The sequence below is a fragment of the Malurus melanocephalus genome, unplaced genomic scaffold (genome assembly GCF_030028575.1).
Source record: "Malurus melanocephalus ecotype Western Australia unplaced genomic scaffold, MMel_1.1 scaffold_358, whole genome shotgun sequence".
Lineage (NCBI taxonomy): Eukaryota > Metazoa > Chordata > Aves > Passeriformes > Maluridae > Malurus > Malurus melanocephalus.
Genome location: NW_026623590.1, coordinates 530205 through 554784, shown reverse-complemented (window position 1 = coordinate 554784; position 24580 = coordinate 530205). Strand labels below are relative to the sequence as shown.

At 41.2% G+C, this 24580-nt stretch overlaps 1 protein-coding gene across 2 annotated transcripts; it reads left to right on the top strand.

The window, feature by feature from the left end:
• The first annotated feature begins 1037 nt into the window (after window positions 1-1037).
• Window positions 1038-22649, top strand: EDRF1 (erythroid differentiation regulatory factor 1). Of its 2 annotated transcripts, XM_057378428.1 has the most exons (25): window positions 1038-1144; window positions 2444-2652; window positions 3998-4064; window positions 5226-5351; window positions 5850-5974; window positions 6310-6469; window positions 7715-7816; window positions 8089-8210; window positions 8878-8989; window positions 9677-9824; window positions 9899-10007; window positions 10305-10416; window positions 11334-11594; window positions 11907-11978; window positions 12089-12239; window positions 14080-14268; window positions 15294-15494; window positions 15849-16067; window positions 17233-17456; window positions 17833-17991; window positions 18412-18561; window positions 18794-18947; window positions 19217-19332; window positions 19914-20077; window positions 21775-22649. In XM_057378428.1, the coding sequence occupies exons 1-25, from the start codon at window positions 1079-1081 to the stop codon at window positions 21938-21940; spliced, it is 3684 nt and encodes a 1227-aa protein (XP_057234411.1). In that variant the 5' UTR covers window positions 1038-1078; the 3' UTR covers window positions 21941-22649. The 2 variants fall into 2 exon arrangements, with proteins under 2 accessions (XP_057234411.1, XP_057234412.1); XM_057378429.1 differs by lacking the exon at window positions 7715-7816 and having other exon boundaries at window positions 1039-1144; window positions 21775-22647.
• Window positions 22650-24580: the final 1931 nt, after the last annotated feature.

The window sequence follows — 24580 nt, the reverse complement described above, 5'->3', positions numbered from 1 at the left end:
AAAGAAGGTGACATTTGTGTCCTTTTTAGCTTCAAACTGACAGCGAGTAGGTTTAGATTRGGTATTAGGAAGAAATTGTTCCCTGTGAGGGCTCTGAGGCCCTGGCACAGGTTGGAATGGATGTGCTTTAAGCTCCCCTCCCAGTCAAGCCATGCCATTCTATGATTCTATGATCTATAAATGTGTGTGTGTGTATTTATATATGTGGGTATAGATAGACAGAGATGTGGCTATAGATAGATGAAATTTAAGAGGACTGGCATCCCTGGCCAGTCATCAGCCTCTTGTGGTTTAGAGAATGAGGAATACCATCTACAAGGAAAATGATATTAAAATTCCTATGGGCACTATTTAGGCATTTCTTGCTTGCTGAGGCCATGACATCTTAGCCTTGTCAAATTCAGTGTACAAGCAGAGAGCAAGACACTGCAATGTTCAATCCTYTCCCATGCTGAGGTACCCCATCACAAAGTTTTCGCTTATTTCATCAAGGTCCCAGCTATTTCCCATCCAGGAAAGCCAAACCAACSCGGAGAAAAGGAGCTCTAGGGGGACCTTCTGGCTTTGCTGTGAACAGCCTCAAGCTGTGCCAGGKTAGCTTTRGATTGGATATTAAAGAAAGTTTATTCATGGAAAGAGTGGTCAAGAATTGGAAGGGGCAGGCCAGGGAGGTGGCGGAGTCCCATCCGTGGAGGTGCTGAAGGAACGACCGGACGCGACACTGAGTGCTCTGGTACAATTGACAAAGTGGGGAACGTTCACAACTCAGCCGCGAAGATCCTGGATGTGTTTTCCAAACTCAATAACTCCGCCATCCCGCATTAAACACCACGCCCGCCCCTCACGAACCCGCCGGCCCCTCCCACCCCTCACGGCGCCGCCCTCAGAGCCCGCCCTTCCCGCGCCTTCTCGAAAAGTCTCGCGAGAGCCGGCGGTTCCCGGCCGGACGCCCCCGGGAAGCGGCTCCGCTCCCGCTGCCCCTTCCCGGCTCCAGCCCCGGCTCGTTCCCCGGCTCCAGCCCCGGCTCCTTCCCCGCTGCATTCCCGCTGCATTCCCGTCCCCGCTGTATTCCCGACCCATGGATGAGCCCTGCGGCGCGGGCGCCGCTGCCCCGCTGAGGGGAGACGCCGAGGAGCCCAAGCAGGTAAGCGGCAGCGAGGGGGGCCGTGGTAGGTGAGGTAGCGGAGCTGGGCGAGGGGGAAGGGAGGTGTCGAACCGTGGTTACAGACACAGCCCCCAGTGGTGTTTTAATTCAAGCCGTGTTTTTCATCCCCTTTCCAGTTTGTCAGGGCCGGAATGCGGTAGGGAACATGCTAATTATAATTAAGCGTTAATTGTGAGCAGTGTTGCTGTTGTTATGCCTAAGTGCATCGCATTTACGTAAGTGGTGTCCTGTGGAGCTGTTTTTCCCTCCACATGTGTTAGTTCAAAGCTCCTCACACTCGGGTGACAGCTGCGTGTTTTGCTGTGTTTGTAAAAAAAATAAGCAGCCACGAGGCTTATTTATTTGTTAAGACAGAAGCGTGTTTAGCTTTAATGCYGRTGTTAGTGTTAATGTTGGTGTTAGTGAAGACTTGGTGTTAATAACGCCTACTTTCACAAACTTCAGTGGGAGTCGTGTGTTAGTTTTGGCCTTTCTGAGTGATTTCACGCYGTGTGGGCAGCTGACCTTGGTGGCACTTCATTCTTGCACCTCAGTGTGCCCAGGTGGGCAAGAAGGTCACTGTCRCCTGGCTTGGATYAGCCACAGTGTGGCCACAGGACCAGGGCAGTGACCGTCCCCCTGTGCTGGCACTGCTGGTGTCCATCCTCAAGTTCTGGGATTGGTTCTGGGGCTGTTATGTCAAGGAAGACTTGGAGTGGCTGGAGCGTGTCCAGGGCAGGGAATGGAGCTGGGGAAGGGTCTGGAGCCCCAGGAGCGGCTGAAGGAGCTGGGAAAGGGGCTCAGCCTGGAGGAAAAAAGGCTCCAGGGGGACCTTGTGGCTCTGCACAACTCCCTGACAGGAGGGGACAGCCAGGGGTAGTCGTGCTCTGCTCCAGGGAACAAAGACAGGAGGAGAGGCCCTCTCAAGCTGTCCCTGGGGAGGTTCAGGTTGGACATCAGGAGGAATTCCTTCATGGAAATAGTTGTCAAGTGTTGGAACAGGATGTCCAGGGCAGTGGTGGAGTCCTCAACCTGGAGGTGTTTAAGGAAAGACAGGATGTGGTGCTCCATGTTCTGTTCTAGTTGGCARTGTGATGGACCTTAATGATTCTGTGATAATTCTAAAGATTTGACATGAGTTGGAATTGGGGTAACTGAAAAACTGTATGTGCTGGACAAAGATAARTGAATACAGGACTCGATTTTTCTCACCATTAAAAATAACATCACAGAGCAAGCCTGATAGTTTTAATTGCCTGCATTTTATAAATAGAAGGCTAATATCTCTCTGGAAACCAGGGTTCGGTGTTGTTCCTCGGAGGCAATGAGGTGAAGAGCAGTGCTGTGGTGAAATACTCCTCAGCCCCTCCACAAGCAGCCTTTGCCCGTCTGCAGGAGAAAACAGACCTGAAGCTGCCTCCTGCCAACTGGTTACGGGAAAGTGCCAAGCTGGGACCAGCAGGGACAACCATTCTGGGCAACAGCAAAAAAAGTAAACCCTTCTCAAGGTAAAAAAAGAGCAGCCCCTATTTTTTCCATGCCTTTAAGGATAATTCTGATTGTGAAGTTGTATCCTGTGTTATTTGAAGTAGAAAGTACATGTTCTACCATAGCAACTACATATTGCTTTGTCCCAACTGTTCTTCTTCTAATTTTTCCTGTTGAGTTCTTGGCACTATGCTCTGATTTGTCTCCTTTGTAAATGATTAATGATGTTGGTTATTACTTGGTTCACGTGCATATTGACACCTTGCTGCGGTCAAACTGACTTAATGTTCTTTCCTGGTTGGCCCAAATCAAACCAGACTAGTTCAGCCAGCCCTTCTGCCTTTGATAACAGGTGAAAAATAGAGCRTGRTTCCCCTTGGAAGCCAATTTATATMTCTTCTGGATCTTTAGCAACTGGACCTGATGAATGGCAAATGAAATTTYGTATTTATATCAGGAGTGAACATTGGAGGTGAAATGAGGGGCACCCCCAAAAAGCAGTGTTACCTTTCATTCGTGGGTATGTTTGTTAAATTGTTGAATGCATTGAGTTCAGGGTGTTCATAAATAGGAGGCTCAAATCCTGTGCTGAACAAACAAATTCACACCAAGTCAGSCAGTCAGTGAAATTTAACAGCCTGTGCAAGGTCTGTGTTTACATCATCATCATCTCTTTTAGGAGCTGTACTTTTTGGAGTGGAGTAACATATTTTTCAGGGCTTGATGAATTTTTCATGTTTATTTTAGATACTGTGTTTGTCAAATAGAGGCTGGCAGTTTAATCTCYTTCTCTAGTGTCAGTATTAAAAAGCTGATAATGAAATCATGTATTTTTTGGATTATAATGGTATCTGGCTTTATTTTAAAGAGTGATCTATACATTGAAATATTCTAAGTTAAGTACCTTGTAATTTCCTTAATGAGGGTGGAGGAAGAGACAATGTGTCTGTTACAACATGTAGGGCAATTTTGGAAAATGTGCATAAGCGGTAAAATGAAACTACAGCTACTAAAATTAAAGTCTTTAACATGCTTAATGCCTTAAAGAGAAACTCTTTGAATAACTCCTCTTGGGTTTAGTGTTGAAAAGAATCCTTCAATTTCTCTGATTTTTCTTGATTTTAGCAAAACTTAAAGTGTTTTAGAATGTCCTGAAATTAGATCTAAGCACTTCCAAAGATACCTTTGAAAAGCTTTGAGAATTTGAAGATTAAATTATTTTGTTCATTTTAGGTCTCATTACACTTGATATTTAGCTGCATTATTTTTTTTAGTGAAAAACCTTTCAAATATTTAATAGATATAAAAAACAGGTCTGTAATGTCATACTGGAACTGTCTTAAACTTGTAATATTTTTTAAATAGCTTTGGGATGGCCTATGACTTCATTGACTCAGTTGGAAATGATGTGGATGTGGTATCTGATTCAGAGGTATGGACACAAATTCTGTCATTCAAATTTTTATGCTTTATAAGCTTATTTTAAGATACTGTCATAGCTTCTGGCATCTTTGTGTCCTTTGGGGAAAAGGAAAGACCCCTAATGTATCACAGATCACCAAGTAAGAGAGTTGTGATCACTGAATAAGAAATGTAGAGACAAAATCGTATTTTCTCTGGTGTTCTCTAAATAAKCTACAGCTAAAATATGCAGTTTAGTGAATGCATCACATCAGTTTTGCAATGTAGTTGTCTTGTGGTTTTGAAATTATTTATTTTGATGTAAAGTGTTGCTCTCAAGATTTTTTTTTTCCTATTTTTATCTAGAAGAGAGAGCTCCCCTTCAACTTCTTTTTTCCTTTGAGTTTTGTCAGCTTGTCAGCTGTTTTGGTTCTGGTGATATCTGTAGAATTCAGATGAGGCTACTCAGAAGGGGAAACACATACTCGTGTACTGTGTTAATATTTGTCAGATTTGCATTCAGGCTTAGATCTCTGGATTACTCTGGACACCTGACAAAGAATTGGTGTTCCTGCTCCAAAAATAAAGGTTTAAAATCCAAGCCATCCACTTGCACATCTTGGGTCATTTTTGTTGGTACCTGGCTGTGATGATCTAATCATGTGTTTAAGCCACGTGTGTGGTTTCCACTGATGACTTGGTCTCTTTATCACTGTTGTTCATGTTCTCTGCCCTCAACCCTCAACAAGTGCATTTTCTTGTGGAATGGTGTTAAAATCCTTGGCACTGTAAGTTTTTATTGGACCACGTGTGCTGCTTTGGACTGGGATAGTTAATTTTCATCCCAGTGGCTGATATGGGACTGTTTTGGGATTGTCCTGAGCACAGGTTGATAATACTGAGATGTTTTTATTGTTGCTGAGCCAGGCTTACACAGAGCCAAGGCCTTCCCTGTTTCTCATATAGCTGTGCTGGCAAGGGGGTGRGAGTGAATGGAAAATTGGGAAGAGACAGGGGATCCTGACTGACCAAAGGGGGCTGGAGGGAAAAAGAAGGAAGGGGGGATGCTTGGATTGATGGTGTTAGAGTCTCCCCAAGTCACTGTTACACATGACAGGGCCACAGTTTCCTAAAAATTCACTTCCACTGCAGTGTGATTATATTGAATATTGTTTCTTTTCACTTCTGCAAGAACATTAAAAAACTCCTGAAGATCCCTTACAGCAAGTCCCATGTGAGCATGGCAGTTCACAGAATTGGGAGGACACTCCTGYTGGATGAGCTGGACATCCAGGAACTCTTCATGAGATCATCTCAGGTGAACCATTTAGTTCTTATTAATTGTAGCATGTGGTCAAAATGCATTATTTCAAGAATACTCTAGCCAGTAAGAAAATATGTATGGAAATTCCTGATAATCCCATATGAGTACCAAAGGTGCTCTGTTCTGCAGCAATCAGTTTACCAACAAACTGCATCTGATGTCCTGTGTTTATGGTATTGTAGGATTAATATTCTGTGTCTCACTTTTGTGTAATTATTTCAGTGTTGTTATAGTATTTGATTAATTTTATTATCAGTATGTGTTACTTACTGTGTAGCCTCTTATATATCTGATTTTCTAATTAAGTCAAATTTTYAGTAAGAACACAACTTTCCTAGAAGCTGTATTTTCAATAAGTAACCAATTAAGAACTTCAGCTCTGAAGTTATTTTCTGGGTTTCTTTTCTTGTTGTGGCTGAGTATTTCTAAGCTACTTGCTTTACTTTGCAGATGCTTCTTGCTATTAATTTCATATTTCTCTTTTTTTCCTAGACAGGGGACTGGACATGGCTGAAAGAGTTTTATCAAAGGCTGATTGATCAGAAGTGGCAAAGAAAAAAGAAGAGTAAAGAACATTGGTACCAGAAGGCAATACTTTCTAAATTTTTGTATTACAGGTAACCTTTTGTCTGCATGGAACTTGAATTCTGCACCACCTCTGCCTGGTGTTTGGTCTTGGAATAAATGTTGAAAGTCCATTATGGTCTGTCTTATTTACTGATTTTTCCTTATACAGAGGAAATAGAGGAGGTCACAAAATAATATGTAAATGTTTTCACAGAAATTGAAGTATTTAACTCTAAAATTGAAATAATACTGAATAAAATAAACAGCATGACTTAATTAACTGCATATCAGCTAAGTCATTTGTTAAGAGCAGTGCATGAAACTGAATTCTAAAATGGATCTGTTTGCATCTTGTCAGCTGAACTTGTAAATGTTTCTTTGTCAGCATTAATGGAGATGGAGCTGCTCAGCCTGTTCCTTCCACTTCCAAGCAGCACCAGGAGGGTCCTGTTGCAGGTGAGAGTGATGAAGCAGGAAGGGCCTCCTGGCCAGCTCCTTTTGAAATGCCTTCCTCGCTATCTGAAGATCCAGGTGCCTCTAACCAGGTTGGTGTGGAGAATGTTTTATGTGGCACCAAAGTGTTTGTAGAGAGAGGTGTTGAAAGGTTCTCAGAGGAGCTGCTGCTGCTCCCTTTGCTGAAAGAGCTGAGCTAAAGCATGAGGAGAGCTTGGCAGGAAGTGCAGTTCCAGCTTTTGCAGTGGTTCAGAGCTCCAAATTTCAGATATTTGTTCTGTCACTGTAATACTAAATTGTTATTTATTCCAGCATCTTTGAGAAGCAAAACCTTTGGCTAAGAGTAGCCATCAATGACTTCACCTAAAACTAGGAAAATCCTGMTATTCAGAAGATATGTTTGGAAGCTTAGGATTCKGGTYTCTTTTTAAATCTGCCATTAAAATKCATCTTTTGGTSGSCCTCAATWTTTTAGGTGAAGAGGAAAGTTTTCTGAAAATGGAAACAGTTAAGCAATACTTAAAAATACTTGCTGTGAGATTACACAAGTGAACAGGGAGATGTTCACAGCAATTATGCAACAAACTATGATTAGATCAGGCCCTAACTCAGGGTTTCTATTGTGACTAAACTTATTTATGAAAACTGTTAATTCCTGGGGTTTCTTTGAGTAATATAAACTAGGAATTGATTAAATTTTGGAGTGGTTGAWAGATCTGTTGTCTTCAGTCTGTGTTAATATAGTAATGATCCTACAGCTGTGCTTGCTYAGTGCTACCAACTGATCTGCCAAATTTAGGTACTTTCTAACCTACATTATCCATAAAATCATAACTGCATGGGTTGTGGTGTAGTAATATTCTGAATTGGATAATGCTTCACTACTTGAAAGCTTTTAGAAAAAGGTCTGCTTCTCTCTTTTACCCTCTTGARGARCTATTGCCYGATTCAGCAGACCRTTTATGATAAAGAAGYTSTTGTGCATTTGTACAGTGCCATTTTCTGCAGTTTATAAATAAACCAGCAGGATAGAGGTTTTGCTTCTGGACACTGATAATCTGGGTGTTGACCCTGGGTTAATAGGGAGCTCCTGTAAATACTTTCTGCTTTCTTCCCAGAGCCTCTGAGAATATTAAAAGTACAAAATTTTGACACTAAGTATAGAAAAGAAGCATTCTAGCCACTGACTGGAGGCTTTTTGTAGTTTAATGCATATTTATTTAAAGATGWTGGAGGTAAAGATTTTTCCCTTACGTGCTTTTGTTGTTCATATCTTTTTTAATGGCCTGACTTGACCTCAGCAGCAGAATCACTCGTTATCCTTGTGCTTTCCACAGGGAAATGTGCCTCTTGAACCCTCATATGTAGTGGGGCATGTGGCCTCAGCCCCCAAAGAACAAAACCTGACTCCTTTGTTCAATGACGGGGAGAACAGTCAGGTATGCTTTATGTGAGAGCTGAMCCCCCAGGTTAAACCAGCACCTCCAGATTGGGCCTAAATTGGATCCAAGAGAGAACCTCAGTCCCCTGTAGAAGTAGCTTTTGTGGCATCTGCAATTTTAAGTTCCCGTGAACGCGCAGYCGGGCTCGTCATGTGCTGGCTTTTATTTGCTGCTTTGGCTTCTTGCTGTCTCATAACTCCACAGAATGTCATGGAGGAYAAGTATTATATCACTGATTTACAAGCCAATTCTGTTTTCTCTTGATGAAGGGACTTAAAAACGACTTTGTTCGTAATATCCTGTGGACCTTTGAAGATATCCACATGTTGGTGGGATCAAATATGCCAATATTTGGAGGGGGGAGATACCCTGCAGTGAGCCTGCGTCTCAGGTGAGTTGGGAAGTTCATGGGATATTGTCTGTGCCAGCCTTGACTGATTTGTTACTCTGCTTCCTATTTAGCTATCTGCATTCTTTGTTATTTTTATAAAAGAGGGCAGTAATATTTCTGCTCTTGGGATTCWGAATTTCAGTAACTGCTTGTTGGGCATAAATGTTATTGAGCAGTAAGACAGAGCTCTTCCAGTCACAATTTAACGTTAATCCCTTGATTACCAGCCTTCCTGTTCCTGCCCCTACATTGGCAAAGAAAGAGCAAAAACTTGAAACTCACTTGGTAAATTTGTCATCTTTAGAAGACTCATCTAGGAATAAACAGTACCTTGCTCTGCAAGGAATTTTGGRAGATCTAGGAGAAGGTTTTGGTTATAATTAGTTGCAGCTAAGAATGATATTCCTTTAGAACTTCTTAAGTACTTATTATCTTGGTATTAGTGTGACATCTGAATCCTGTTAAGTGTGTGCTAATGGAATATGTGCATATTCCATTGGAAAGAGCAGCACATCTGTTTGATATAACTCATAAAAATTCACAAGTAATTGTTTTAGTATCAATCCACTGTCAGGTGGCTTAAACATAAATCCYATTAGTAAACATCCCTAGTATTTCCTGAAGGGTAAATAAAGATTTAAATAATGCTAGAAATATTTTGTTTTAGGGATAACAACAAGCCAATAAATGTGCTAACAGGAATTGACTACTGGTTGGACAACTTAATATGCAATGTACCAGAGCTTGTGATGTGCTTTCATGTCAATGGAATTGTTCAGGTAAGTCTGGCTCTTTGCATTATGCCTTAAAATAATAATCCATTCTTCACTTTCTGAAGTTGCCTCGGGTATAAGAGATCCTTCATACTGTTCTGAGAAACAGATGACAAAAACCCTGTGTTGCAGAATAGGAAGAATCTTAGCTTCTAGCAGTCATCTAAAAATAGTTGTTCTTTCTTCCCCTCCCTTTCACACATGCAAGTTTCTTTCTTCCCCTGATGTTTGAGTGAAGGCAAAAATAAAAAATACAACAGCAGAAATCAGTTTCTTACATGTTAAAATCTGCAGTGTTCCCTTGCCAAGACAGATGCATTCTTTTGAAACGTTTGTTTATGCTATTTTATTGTAGACAGTCTGTGTTTCTGTTCTACCTGGTGATTATAGTTGTTTCCTAGGCTGACTAGGTTTCATTGAAATTATGTTGTACCTTCTCCCCCTTTCTTTTTCCCTCATCTTTTGTTCTCCATTCACTGTGTTCATGACAGAAATGGATTCTTCCTAAGCTTTGATTGAGCAGTGTAGTCAAGATGTGCTTGCTTAAAGTAAATCATAGAAATTTACTGAATTTATCGTAACAGCGGCCTTTGTTTTTTCAGCTGTTGATGCAGGTATTGATCTATTCATTTTGTAGGGCATAGGTCTCAAAAAACCCTCCTAATATTGAGTTTTCATTTCTGTCCTTTGCAGAAATATGAAATGATTAAGACAGAAGATATTCCCAATTTGGAAAACTCTAATTTTTCTACCAAAGTGATCAAAGATATTGCTCAAAATATCTTATCTTTCCTGAAATCAAATTGCACCAAAGAAGGGCACACCTATTGGCTGTTTAAAGGTAAGAAGGTTTAGAACTATTTGAAAAGATTGGTGGTAATGTGGTGTTTATTAATGAAAGATTTTCCTTTTCAGCAAGTGGGAGTGATATAGTAAAGCTCTATGATCTCACCACTCTTTGTGAAGAGACTGAAGACAAATACCAAAACCCTTTTACCATGCCAGTGGCAATTCTGCTGTACAAGTGAGTTTTCATAATTTTTGTTGCAGTCCTTAGTTCTTGGTATAGGCATTTTCAGAATACAACCCAAAATCATGATGAAATGACAATCATACATAAACTTGCTAAATCTCAGTTCCACTAGATCAAAACAAACTTTCTCCTTTTCACCATCTCTCCATGTGAAAAAGCATGTTTTTGCTGATAAGGTCTTGTAGACTTTTGAAGATCTACAGTTGTAGAACATGGTTTAAAGCTTTTTTTCTTCTTGCACAAAGAAATTATCCAGGGATTTCACTGGTTTGTTCAACTTTCTTTTAGAGTTGCTTGCAATATGATGCTGAAGAAAAACCAGAACAAGAAACACTATGGAACAATCAGGACATTGCTCCTGAATTGTCTGAAGTTGTTGGACAATGGCAGACATCCTCAAGTAAGAATTCAATGTTTTCTTGTACTTCTGTGTCATGTCTGTCATCATAATACCTCGGTAATAAATAGTATGCTACTTCTTCCTCCCAAGGGAGAGAATTTCAATTTATTTGTACTCTTAAACATTGATTATTTTAAAAAAAGAATTAGTATTTTTTGCTGAACCTCATTGCTACGAAAGTCTTCTGTTCTGCTCTAAAAAGGAGCTTGTCATTATATTCTCTCTTTTATTTTTATTGCCCAAGAGCCCTCTGGCAGCAGATCTTGGGTAAAAAATGTAAAATGTGAATATATGAACATTTTTAGCCTGAAGGTGACTGGAAACTGGGACAGGCCAACCAGAGRAGTTGTARTCTCCATCCTTTCAKCTACTYAAAGCCCAACTGGACACAGTTCTGAGTAACTTGTTTGGATGAGTGGTTGGGCTAGAGAGTCTCTAAATGATGTAGATTTAAGCTGGTGTTAATTGAAAATGAATCCCAAAAATGTGATGTGAAAAACTGGAATTACATTTAGAATGGATTACAAGAGGAGACATGGCACATATTAACTAAACTAATAAGAATGTTGTAGATTCCTTCCAAAGTTGTGAAAGGTTTTCAAAATACCAGTGGAATCTCTTCCATTTTTTTTTTTTTTTTTGCTTGCCTAAGATCCTCATGTTGTCTCTTGTGATCTGCAAGCTGTTAGAACAGCCAGTACTTGTTCTTTACCAGTTGGTTTTTATTCTCTTCTAAACTTGATCAGTCCAGATCCTTTTCTCTTCCAGGGAACTTGCTCAGGCTTTATAGGTTATCAAACACCTCTTTGCATGTACTYTCTACTCCTTATTCTAAGATAATTTACTTTGTTCTTTCATCTCAAAAGAAAAATTTAACTCGAGAATGAATCACTGATTTTTTTCTCTTCTTTGCAAAGATTATTGCTTCAGCAAACTACATGTTATCAGAGCTTTTTCAGTTGGATGAACCTAAAAAAGAAGACAGTGCAGACTTCCCTATAAATGGAAATTCTGATGAAAGTTACAGCGAGGAAGAGGAAGAGATGCCAGACAGTGATGAAAATGGTTCTTACAGCAACAGTTCTGATCCCCCAGATGACAATAAAGCAGTGGCAATAATCAAATCTGTTGGGGAGTTGTCAGTACCAGAAAAGTACAAGTCCGTGCATCGAATACGTGTGAGTGACGCTGGGGGATTTTTAAGGGGTCTTGGGTGATTCAGTTCATGGGACAAAATTGGGTAGTGAAATTCAGTTCCATGTTAATTTTGCCTCCAGGTTAACTGAAGTGGGCAAAGAAACTTTTCCTGATCTGCTCATCAAATCTGAGGTGTTTGAGTTTTATGGTAGAGCAGACTTCATGTAGATTTTTTTCCCTACCATATTCCACTTTGTCTTGATGTTATCTCTTATTTGCATCTTCTGGCTAGTCATTTTTATATTTCCTTTATTGAACATTTCTTCTCTTCCCTCCCTGGTGTCCCAATGAAGCCCAGTTGTGCATTCCCTGTCTGCCACGGCACCGAGGAGCGCTGCAGGCTGGTGCTCAACCACGTCCTGGAGGTGAGTTCACTGCCAGCTTCCTAAAAATTCTTTACTTCCCACCCAGTTTTTCTACTCTGTTTGCTAAATATTGCTGTCAAGGTGAAGGAGGTTATTTCTTCCTTTTGCAGGGTTTGAAGTCTGTTGACAGCAGTGTTAAAAAAGAGGGTGATCTGCCTGCAGCTGACCCCAGCACTCCAATCCCATTGAAATATGAGGATGAATCCACCAGTGGTGGTCCCGAGTCTCTGGAAAAACAGATGGCCTTATTTCTAGACAAAAGTAAGTTGTATTGTTGTGCAAATAAGAGGTGCCAGCACAACTTTCCAGTGCCAACACAAACTGCTGYTACTTTATTTTGATTGTCAAAACAGTGTGTTTAAATCACTAATTACATCATTGCCTGAGGAAGAGTAGTGCACTGAAAAGTRGAGAACAGTCTGTTCCTTTTTAAATATGAAAAGAGAAGCTCATTTGAGTTAGTTTGCATAGCAAAGAATCTTTTATTAGTCAACACATGATTTTACTGGACCYTGTTTAGATGTGGCTTTCAGATGACTTCCGTAAGGGCTTGGTATTTTGAGGTTTGGTATGTAGAGCACCGTGAGTTTTGTGGGTTGGTTTAAAAATAGTCTTAATTTCTTTGTGTGTGTGACCTGGATGTTTTCTGCAAGAATTTCTCCCCTCTGGCAAGTTTTGCTCCTCCATTATGCTTGGTGCTTGAATTGCATATAAAATGTTGACTAGGATTTTGTTTTCTTTCTTGTACCTCTACAGTTGTGAAAGGAAGCAGCAAATAAAAGATGTTTTGTTTGTTTAAATGCTCAAACTCCAGAAGTTTCAGACTACAGTCTCTATTTTATTTTGCTCTGGAATGACATAAAAGATTCCAGAAAAGACTTTTCCTTTGAAAGTAGTAGAGTTCTCTGCAGGGCAAGAAGCCCTGTAAGCATAGCTCAGAAAGAAATTTGTCTTGCCTACTTTAATGATTCTTTATTCTTTCCTTTTTCCTCCCTTCTTTGAAAAATCCTGAATAAGAAGCCAGTTCAGTTTTGAGTTACTGAAACCCACACAGATTGCTGGGTCTGTGCTTGAGTCTGYCCCTGAAGTAGCAGCAGTGCTACTTGTTCATTTTTGTTTCCCAGTCCATGGCTTTGTTTTCTGTGATGCAAATTATGTATTTTCTCTGCCACATGTACATATTTACATTCATATGGAAAGGATAAGTGCCTCAAATTCTGCAATTTCTGAYTTGAAGAGAACTGCTAATAGTGTATGGATACAATGTAGGTGCAGTGTGTGTGTCTTTAACTGGGTGGGATGTTAATTTAATGGATTTGCCTTTGTCCTAATASAATGTGTAGTGCACAAGAATTTATTTACTGCATTTGCTTATTATATACTTCTATATTACTACAAGATAGTGGCTTTACAAGTCAAGCCTTTTAGGTCCCCCTTAAGCAAGAGATTATTTTCTGTGTCCAAGTACTGTCAGGGCAAAATTCTGTCTTTTGGTAGGAACAGGTCTTAAACCAGGAACAGTGACCTGTTCCTTCTGGTTYCATAACCACTKCAGCATCAAAGAAAAGATTCATAAWGTTATGCAGAGGATATCTTCAAATAAGTGTGAAAAGTCCTTGGTGTTCCTTGTGGGAAGGACCAGRTTATCCAGGGTCTTRTGTGCTGGAGGCTAAACCCACAAATGGAGGCTTTCTCACTGAGACTGTTCATACAGAAATTGAGCATTTATCTAAAGCATGTGGTGGAGAACATGACAAATTCTGCCTSTGGCTTTCTTGTTCTTTTCTACTGCTCTCTAAGGGAGCAGTGTTGGCCTCTGCCCCTGTGTTTTACAAGCTGTTTGGGGTCAGAGAGGTCACCTGCATTGTCACTCTCCCACTGGATCCCAGCATCTTGCTATCAGGTGCAGTGCATGGAAGAGTGCCACGTGTTGGGTCTGTCTGCAGATGATGAATGGAGTGGCAGACAAGCTGGCAGAGCTCTGCTTGTGCAGGGCTGCARTCAGGCAGTTCCCATTCTGCCTGTGCTGATGGAATTGTGTTCAACCTCTGGCGTATGTTATGAGATGGAATTCACTCACGAGGTTCTGTTCCTCTTACAGTGGGCTCCTTCCAGAAGGGGAAGCATTCCAGCCAGTCAGGAATGATTCCTGGATCGTGGCAATATAAAATGAAACTCCAGCTCATTCTGAAGTCRTCAAGAGCTTATTATGTCCTGTCTGATGCTGCTATGATCCTGCAGAAATACGGGCGAGCGCTGCGATACATCAAGCTGGCCTTGCAGTGCCATGGTGAGTTACTGGAATGGATTTGTCACCTGTGCCACTGCCTGGAGAAATCTGTCACCATATCAGATACTGCTGTGCCTGATTTATCCCAGTGTGGGGCAGTGACAAGTCTGACAAACTTGTGTTAAACTAAGCTAAGTGTCCAGCTCATTATTCAGGACAGAAGTYTATAGTGAGGATAACTTTTGTCACTGACTGATAGAAAATGATCCCATTTTGACAGATTGGGAACTTCAGGGCACATTTAGAGCTTTAGAGCAGTAGAATTTGGGAGAGTTTTCTCTGGTGCCAAGGCAGTGATACTGCTCCAAGTGATGCTGCTGCAAGCTGGTGTTTTTTCCTGGTGGTTCCCATGTTATTTAAATATATCCTTGACTCTGAGAAATACCAGACTTGTTCATCAGCTGGATTGGAAGCTCCTCTAAAATGGAATACATCTTGAAGTATTGCTGAGGAGAAGGAGAGGAGTAAAATCAGGCTATTTAGACTAATACTGCCATAATGAGGGTAACTAAYTGGGAAATGCCAGTAGCTTAGTGCTAAAGTGCTGCTATTTCCCTGCCATAAAGGAAGACTCCTGTCCTAGGGCAGGAGGAGTTTTATAAAGCAAACCCACTTGATCTTAGCACAAAGCATTAATGTGCCTCTCAATAATTCAGAGCACTCTGCACMTTTCAGTCTTTTRTAGRCYCAAGAATCAGCTTTAAACTCTACCTTTTGRAAATTAACTTTTCAGGCTGTATCTCATTTGAGTTAATCTGCAGAAAGTCAGTTTTCCCTTAGTCAGACCTGAGATGAGCATTCATAATTGCCAGAGTGACTGCTCAGCTTGGACAACACCACCAGCTGTGTACAGCAACTCACTTTAAAATAGGTTATTTCTTCTGAGGAGAAAATCTGTTGTCACACTTATTCTCTGTATGCAGACAGGTAATGTAAAACCCAATTATCTTGTCAGTCTGTTTCAAGCCTTTTGAGGTGTAATTCTTTTCTTTCCCTCTCCCTCCATGTTTTTTTTTCCCCTCCAGACACCTACTGCTGCCTATGTGGCAGCATGCTTCCCGAGGTGCTGCTGTTCCTGTGTCAGTGCTTAACCCTTTGTGGGGATATCCAGTTGATGCTGGCTCAGAATGCAAACAACAGAGCAGCTTATCTTGAAGAATATAATTACCAGACTAAAGAGGATCAGGAGATATTGCACAGCCTTCACAGAGAATCCAGGTGCCAAGGTATGATCCTGACACAGGACAACTGCCAGACTTTGCATATGTGACAGACATAATCTCACTGGGTTTCCTCAAAACCATGCACGAGGAGAACTTGTGGCAGGGGGTTTATTGCACTTCACTTCTGTTTTCTTCAGAGAAAGCTCATCCTACCTGTCATCCAGAAGGGGATTGTCAGGATATTGTATGGCATGGCCTGGAGCTGTGAAACAACTGCAGACAGCAACGGTTTCTGTAAAAAATCAAATCTGCCTGACACTTGTCTTGTACTTTCTCTGGGCATTTGTCCCTAGACTACCACAGATTTATATCAGAGAAATACTGTTTGACATGAAGGCTTTGCATTTTGTTTTCCAGTGTTTGCCTGGGCTACAGATTTATCCACAGACTTGGAATACCAGCTTTCTGTCAGCTGTAAATGCTATGAAGCAGCTTATGAAATCCTACTCTTCAGTAATTTAAAAAGCCAAAACCCAGAGCAGCACATCCAGGTGCTCAAGAGGATGGGCAATATCAGGAATGAGATTGGAGTGTTCTACATGAACCAGGCAGCTGCAGTGCAGACAGAGAGAGTGGGCAAGTATCCTTTTTCCATTCCTGACTATTCCATGGAGCTACAGCAGKGATCAAGTTCACTAATTGTATGAAAATCTATTTCTGATTATAAAGAGGACATTCAAATGACTTTGTCATTTTTTAATATGCATTGTAATTATTTGTTTACAGTAGATTACTGTGGCTTGTACACTGTAGTTAATTGAGCCTAGACTGAAAAATGGATTATATAATTTGGAGAAATTATTTGAAACATACAGAATGCTCTCAAAAAATCATCAGGGAAACTTTAAACTCTATTYTGAAAGGGAGGGCATTTTGCATTCTTGATGTGTTGGGTTTAGACCAACATGAACAAGCAGCAGCTTAATTTAAACATAAGAACATCTTCAGTAAAGTCAGCCTGTGATCTTTTTGGTAAATATATCCTTGGAAGCTTTCCTTCTCTTTTTATTTTTGGTGGTTTTTTTTTTTTTTTTTTTAAAGAACACTTTGGAGCTATTGCTTCTAGACTGGAAAACTAAAGGCTTTTAACTTGATGCAGGGTAGGAATGAGGAAAAGCTTTGTATGGTGAGGTGTTCAGTGGGATTTTGTTTTTGAAAGCAAACCAAATAATGTCTTGTCTAGGTTTAAGAGTTCTATAAATTAGAAAAAGTGAGATGCTGGTAATTCAATGTGAACAGCTCCAGTTTCCCAAATATCAACTGTTTCYTGTGACCTTTGTTCAAGTAGTATTTGTAGGATTTTGGCTTGGRCTTCCAATTTGTGATATGTCATTATCTCTGGGTTTTTGCTGAAGTTATTTAGTTRAAATCAAATCTTAGAATAACTGAATACCTGCCTGCACAAGTCATATTTTATTTGCTTCATACTGAAAATTTATGGAAGTAACTCCAATCCCCTGAATTACTGTGGAAACAAAATCTGGTTTMTCCTGTTAATTTCCTGGTGTTCTGTGTGTCATATCATTGAAATTCTTTTGGTAGTGTAGAATGTGTAATAGCACACCTCAGGTATTAAACCCTCCAGCATATGGAAATCTTAGGAGTATTTTCCATGAATTGRGTCTTCAGAATCATTTCCTCCCCATAAATTCTAAAAGATGGTTAATAAGGGGACATAATGGAAGTGTTAGAACCTCTGAGTAATTTGAGTGAGTCTCTAAGCCTTGTGCTTCCTCCCTAGTGAGTAAAAACGTCTCCACGACGGAGCAGCAGCTCTGGAAGAAAAGCTTCTCCTGCTTTGAAGAAGGAATTCAGAATTTYGAGTCCATTGATGATGCCACCAATGCTGCCCTTCTGCTGTGCAACACGGGAAGGCTGATGAGGATCTGTGCCCAAGCCCACTGTGCAGCTGAAGGGGACTTCAAAAGAGAGTTTTCCCCAGAAGAGGCCCTTTATTACAATAAGGTAATACCTCCCTAGTTTTAGCAGGGCCCAGACTCCAAAATGCCTTTTACTGTGAGGTGTTTGTGACTTCTTTGGTAAATATGTTTACATTTGGGTGGAATAATCTGGGATAGCTCTCCTGCTTCCATACTGTCCTAATCCTTGCTGTGTAGGCTTTGGTATTGTTGAGGTTTGATTGCTGTGACATTCAGATTTTGATGTTTAACATAGTGCAGTGCTGCACACAAGGGAGAAGCAATKGCATGGTCAGGATTAAAGTGATTATCAAATGGAAAATACTGAAGACTCAGAGAGCTATTTTGAGTAAAGGGAAATTAATTTCCAGCTGTTATGAATGCAGGCAGTAACTGTATGTGCATGGTTCTGTCTTTTGTAGGCTATTGATTACTACCTGAAGGCATTGAGGTCGTTGGGGAAGAGGGATGTGCATCCAGCTGTTTGGGATTCTGTGAACTGGGAATTGTCTACTACATATTTCACTATGGCAACTCTGCAGCAGGATTATGCTCCCTTGTCAAGGAAGGCTCAGGAACAGGTAACTGAAGGCATTCATTGTATCTGAAAAAAATACACTGTCCYGAAAGACTGAACAGGGAGCAAAATTGGTATTGGAATTGTAAACTCACAATGATTTGGGTTGGAAAAGACCTTAAAACCCATCCTGTTCCACCCCTGCCATGGGCAGGGACACTTCCACTGTCCCAGGGTGCTCCCAGCCCCAATGTCCAGCCTGGCCTTGGGCACTGCAGGGATCCAAGGGCAGCCACAGCTTCTCTGGGCACCCTGTGCCAGGGCTGCCCACCCTACAGGGAACAATTCCTTCCCAATACCTTCACTGAATCTTCCTTCATCTTAAGGCTGTTTCCCTTTGTCCTAGCACTACATGCCCTTGTGAGATGCCCCTCTCCGGGGATTTTTTTTTAATTTGGGGTGTGTTTATTTATTTATTCTGTAGATAGAGAAGGAAGTCAGTGAAGCCATGATGAAGTCCTTGAAGTACTGTGATGTTGATACAGTGTCTGACCGACAGCCCCTGTGCCAGTACCGGGCTGCCACCATCCATCACAGGCTGGCTTCCATGTACCACAGCTGCCTCAGGAACCAGGTATTGCTCCAGACTGCTTTGGTTTGCTGCATCAATTCCAGACTTAACAAGTTAAATACATGTGGAGCTTGATGTTTATCCTTGTACCTGTAGCTGGGATTTATTTATTTAATTGATTGAACCAAAGAAATAGGTGTTATTTCACAGCAATCTCCAAGTAAACTTTTCCAGTGGCTCYTCATGAACATGCCAAGGGTTGGGGSATTTACTCTGTGCCCTCCTCTGAGTGCAGGTTGGTGATGAACACCTGAGGAAGCAGCACCGTGTCCTTGCTGACCTCCACTACAGCAAAGCAGTGCGACTCTTCCAGCTCCTGAARGATGCCCCCTGTGAGTTCCTGCGTGTGCAGCTGGAAAGAGTGGCCTTTGCAGAATTCCAGATGGCCAGTAAGTGTAGCTCTGGCTTACGACAGTTTTCTAAATCACCACTACCTACTTAGTTTCATTTTTAGATAACTAAATTTATATGAGAACAGGAACAATCTGCTGCTCAGAATAGAATTTTCCTCAAGAGAGGAGACAAGGCACTTTCATCTTTCTGGTTTTCAGCTGACTRAGGCAGTATGTGCTTTTTTCCTAACTCTTGAAATCTTTGGATGGAAGAAAAATACAGTCTGTAACATAAGCCTTTTGTCCTTCATTTTTATGGTTTTTAGGTCAGAACAGCAGTGCTGGGAAATTGAAGACACTGTCTGGGGCCCTTGATATAATGACCAAAACCAAGGGTGCATTTCAGCTCATCAGGAAGGAGCTTGTGGCAGAAAGTGAACAGGTAAAGGAATGTCATGTGGTGTGATACCTGCTCCCTTCTGGCTTATGCCTTCACAAAAAATGGTAATGTGGTAGTTGAAATAATCCATGGAGCTAGCGGCTTCAGGAGTGGGGACAAAGTTAGAACRCAGTTCTCCCCTAGTCTGGAAGTGGGTAAAAAAATTCCTTTAGAACAGGATCCAGAGATGGATTAAAACATACTTTTATACAAATCTGGATTGCCTGATTATGAGAATGGGCTTCTTCCTGTGTAACTCTGCTATCCCTTATAAAGGCCCTTATCATCCCTTAGAAGTCCTCTCTAATATTTTCAGAATATGTGTATAATAATAAAAGGAATTCTTTCTTTGATGTATTTAATATTTAAATAATAAGATGTGGAGGGTTATCTGGAGCCAGTGTGAATAATGTTCCTGATGCCTCAGTCAAGAATTACTTGCAGTATGTGCTGATGTGTTCCTTGCTGGCAGTTTGGACAACACATGTAAAAGTCATCTCACCTGAAAGAGAGGTTTTCCTGACTTATTCCCTGTGTTTAAAAGGTGGAATTCAGTGAAATTTTGTGKTTTTTCTCTCCTGTAGATAAGCAAGGATAAAAGTCCTGCTGAGAGCGTGTCAGTGAGTGATTCCTCTGCAGGCCTTAACAAGGAGGAAGTCTTGAAACTGCTCGGGATTTTTGAGTCCAGAATGTCTTTCCTTCTCCTCCAATCCATTAAATTGTTAACTTCAACCAAAAAAAAGATTGGGTAAGTTGAAGCTTGGAGTCCTTTATCCTACCTGACTCTGGGATTGGTGTGTGACAGAGGACTTCAGAGTTCCTGGGGAAGATGCTGCTGGGTGCAGCTGATCTCTTGATGGATTTTGCTGATAAAATGTCAGTGGAGTTTGGCAAGCAGAACACTTGGGAAGAAATTCAGGCACACCAGTAATGCTGTGAATAGAGASGGATGGATATGGGGGAGATGTGCACTGGTGTCAGAGAATTTAYTAATTCCTAATGGAGTCTTTTGTGCTGCTGCTGGGATTCAGGCCAAASCTGATTTCTTTGTTTTTGTGCTGACCTTGAAGAGATGTTGAGATTTAGAAATTCCTTACCCCACTTTTTCTGTTGGTTTGATCTGAATGTGTTTRGTGTTCCTTTTGGGACCCAGAAAATACTTTTACTCCCTCAGCAGCAAGTATTGCAGGAGCTGCTCCTAMTGTTACATAAAGGGAAGTTATGAAAATGTAACATTAGTTTTAAAAGATTATTTTAGGCTTGGAAGTTGGGTTAATAGTTGTGGGGATTGAAGCACTGCTGATGCAAGAACTGTTGTGCTAAAAGTAAACTGTGAAATGAGTTCATTGTGCCCTCGAAGCTGTCTGCTGATAGAGGGAGACTGGTAAATAAAAAAAATATAAGAAGAGAGCATTGTGTGTTTTCAGCTGTGGTTCAGGCAATGGTTGGAGCTTTCCCCTCCTAAAAAAGAACTTCCACAAGGTGGCAATCTGAATATGTGAAACACAGAGGATTATTATAGGATCATTTATATGCTACCAAGCAGATGTCACAGTTAACTGAGTAAATGGGGGTTTAGTTCTGTTTTTTTATAATATGGGCAACTCCTCATTTTTTTTATTTTGGAGGGTTTTTACCCCCACATTTACTTGGCATGATTGCCTTGGGGTTTTGCACTGAAGATTCCACACGGGGAACCCGTTACAGTTTGAATGCTGTGAAATGGGACTCTTAAAAAATCTGTTAAACTTCTTGAAACCTGCATTTCCTCCCTTCTGCTGTGCAGAGGGTAAGTTCTGCCTTCTGCTTTAATAATGGGCTGAAAAGGGAGGAAATTGGAGCTCACAAATGCTGCTTCAGGGTCTCAGGTGCTCTTTGGCAGAGAACAGGGGAACATGTGGGAAAATGAATGTTTGATAGCAAAACTTGCAGCCTGGCACTAAAAATGGATGAAATGAGAGTTTTACTCTCCCGAAGTGGAATCATGAGCAGAACAAAACTTGGCTGTGCAAATCGGAGGGGATAAGTAATTGAAAGTAATACTTTGTTCTGGGAATACTTGTAACTTATCCCAGAAATACTTTGCATTTCAGTGGCTTTTTATTGACTACCTGTTCTGTTTAATAAATGAACCTGTCTGATTCCTGCCAACTGCATKATGAATTTAATTTGCTTCAGCATTTCTCAGTCATTCCTGAAGCWATTGCAATTAACCTGACTGCTGCTTGTACATTTTATATTATATCATATTTATTTATATTTTATGCTCCTTCCTGCAGTATAAACAGAATGATTTGAGTGCAGTGGTGTGAAATAGCAGAGAATGTAGGGGCTGAGGATATCCCCAGGGATAGTCATCAATATTATTCAGTAACACGTTTGATAATTTGCAGAATGAAGAGTTGTGGTCAGGTTACGAGCTGGGGTTCTCTGCTCTCTTTGTAGGGGCAGCAATGAAGAAGAAGCAGTCCTGAAAACAAACAAGCAGGTTTATTCCCTGCTGCTTCGTGCCACTGCCAACAAGGGGCTGTCCCTGCTGGAACGCACAGAGCTGATCCTGAATCTGCTGGAGCAGCTGAGGAATAATGAGGGCAGTCCTGGAATCCAGTGACCACAGCGCTGCCAGCAGCAGCACCAGTGCCTTACTGGGAGCACTGGGRGTGTTCCCATGGGATCTTTGTGTTKATTGAGGGTGAGTTCTCACCACTGTTACATTGTACAGCTGGGAAAGCACAGCGATTCCTTTTTATGCCCTCACAGCTCTCATTGTCCAGCTCCCAGCATTTCTTTGTTTGAAATGCAAGCTTGGAGTTCTGGAGCTAAAAATGTAACTTTTTCACCATGGGGAAATTCCTGATTTTTYCTCTTGCAGTGATATCTGTGTTTTGCATAGAGGTGTAACCTCAGAGCTGCTCTGGTTTGATATTTAATGAAATGTGTTTTGTGATCAGGGCTGTACTGGAACACTTTCACTGCAAAGGGCAGCCCCAGTTGTACCAGGAGATTTCTGTGGAATATGTGGAAGCACTTCTTAATCCCAGGGAGGATCCTGCACAAAAACCTGTGCCTTTCTAGCTTTGATGTGACTCTTGCAATTTATCAGCCACCTCTGGGATTTTGTTTTGGAAAGTGAATGGTTTCACCTGTGTTGGAATTGATCAAGAATAGTATTATCTTTTTCAGACTTGAAACTGTGAATAAAAAAGAWGATATTTTTGAATTAAAATTTATTTATTAAATATAAACTCATCAGTCTGACTTATTTTTCTTGGTTATGACCCTCCTCAGAGCAGCAAATTGCTCAGAAWTAAAACTTTGAAAGACAGAAAATAATCTGTAAACTCCAACCTAACACTGAGTGAGGTCTTAGCATGTGAGGACTGTTTTTTGCAAATATGTATTATTTGAAGATAAAATTTTCCAGAATAGGACATCTGATGTCCTGATGTTCTTTTACAAATCAGTGTGGTTCATTATTGCATAGTAACAGTATAAACCACTTTATATAAAGGTAGAAATGGGTTTTATGTGCTTTTTGAAGTCCCTTCCAACCCACGCCATCTTGGGATTCTGTGATCTTCCAGCAGTTTGTATCCTGAGATTTCTCTCAGCTTGAGAAATGGGAGTGCTTTATAAGGCAAACAYTTGTGCAGTATGATGGAGGAACCCACACCCCACACCCTGGAATTACCCAGTTTATAGGGGCATAACTGGGSTCAAGTTCCCTCTTGTTCCAGCTGTGGGGCCTCTCGTGGTTGGAAATTCAGGTCCCATCCTCAGAATTCAACAGAACTGTGCAGCAAACAAGGGTTTCTCTGTTATTCCAGGAACTTAGTGGTGTGCTAACAACACAAATGACTTTCAGGAGGATTATAAATCAGTATATTATGATTCAAATCTCCTGTGAAGGCCTGGCATTAGCTGGAGGGAGCGTTTAGTGCTAAATAGGATTATTTTTTTCCCTTTCAGAGATAAACAATTAAAGCATAAACCACATCCAAAACAGACAACTCTAACACCATTATTAACTCTGATAAGCCAGTTTATTTCCCTGTTAATAAATCCTTCTTCTTAACAGGAACAGAAACCAAAACCTAATTTTTAAAACTCTGTACTGYAAGGGTAACAGGGGACAACAGCTGACCTGAATTAGCCCCACACAGTGCAACTTCACTGCAAACAATTCTATTCCACTAGGAATCTACAATTACCATTTTTACACAAATATTTGAAAAGCAGAACAATAAACAAGTTTACAAAAGAAAATACTTCATTGGAATACTTTTTTTTTTTCCTACAAAGGAAGATGTGCAAGTAAAATTGGTCATACAGAGCAATTCCAAGCTGACCTGTGTGCTGGGTGATACCTGAGGTGAGGTGTGGGACTGATTTCAGTCTCTTGAGTGTTCACAGCTGCTTTTCAAGGATAAAATACTCAACAGTGCACACACACTGAGAGGGGAACAGCTGGATGCTTTAAGAGATGCTGGACAGATTCCAAACTTCATAGATACTGAGGTGCAGCCTTCTCATGCCCATCCCTGACAAGAAGAGTGCTGCATATTCCCAAAAATCCACTTTCTTGCAGATTGGAAAAGCCCTCCTCGAGCAGCTTGGTGGCAGGCTGGGCTCTGGTTAGGGCAGAGAGCAGTTCTGGGGGTGCAGGGCTCTGTGGATGCCAGCTGCCAGGTCCTGGGGTGTGGGGCTCCCTGCAGTGCAGCTCACAGTGATTCCTGCAGCTTCCATGGCCTCTGCTGTGCTGGGACCGATGGCAGCGAACTGCAGGGACAACATTTGCACTTGAAATGCTCAGGCACAGCATCATCCCTCAGTCTGTGCCCTCCCAGCCATCAGCTCTCACAGCCCAGCTTCCTGAGCACCACTGACCAGCTCAGGCTGAAGATTTGCAGTATTAAAAGCCACCCATCAATGGAGCTACTTAGAAATTACTTAGGGGAGATTAATATTTATCTCACCATTACAAACATTGAAAGCTCTGAGTCCCAYAGAACAGGGAAAGTGAGAGGAATTTTAATCAGCTACAGCCTGGTGCAAGCAAGAACTACTCACACCTTCACAGCACTAARAGAAAATAAAGTTCATCCCAATGGAAGTGGGGTAAATTGGATGGGAAAACATTCCAGATGAAAACMATTTCTCTTTTTAAAGCCAAGCTCTCAGCTAAATCCAACCAAGGCCAGGTTGGGGAGCAACCTAGTCTAGTGGAAGGTGACCTTGCCCATGGCAGTGG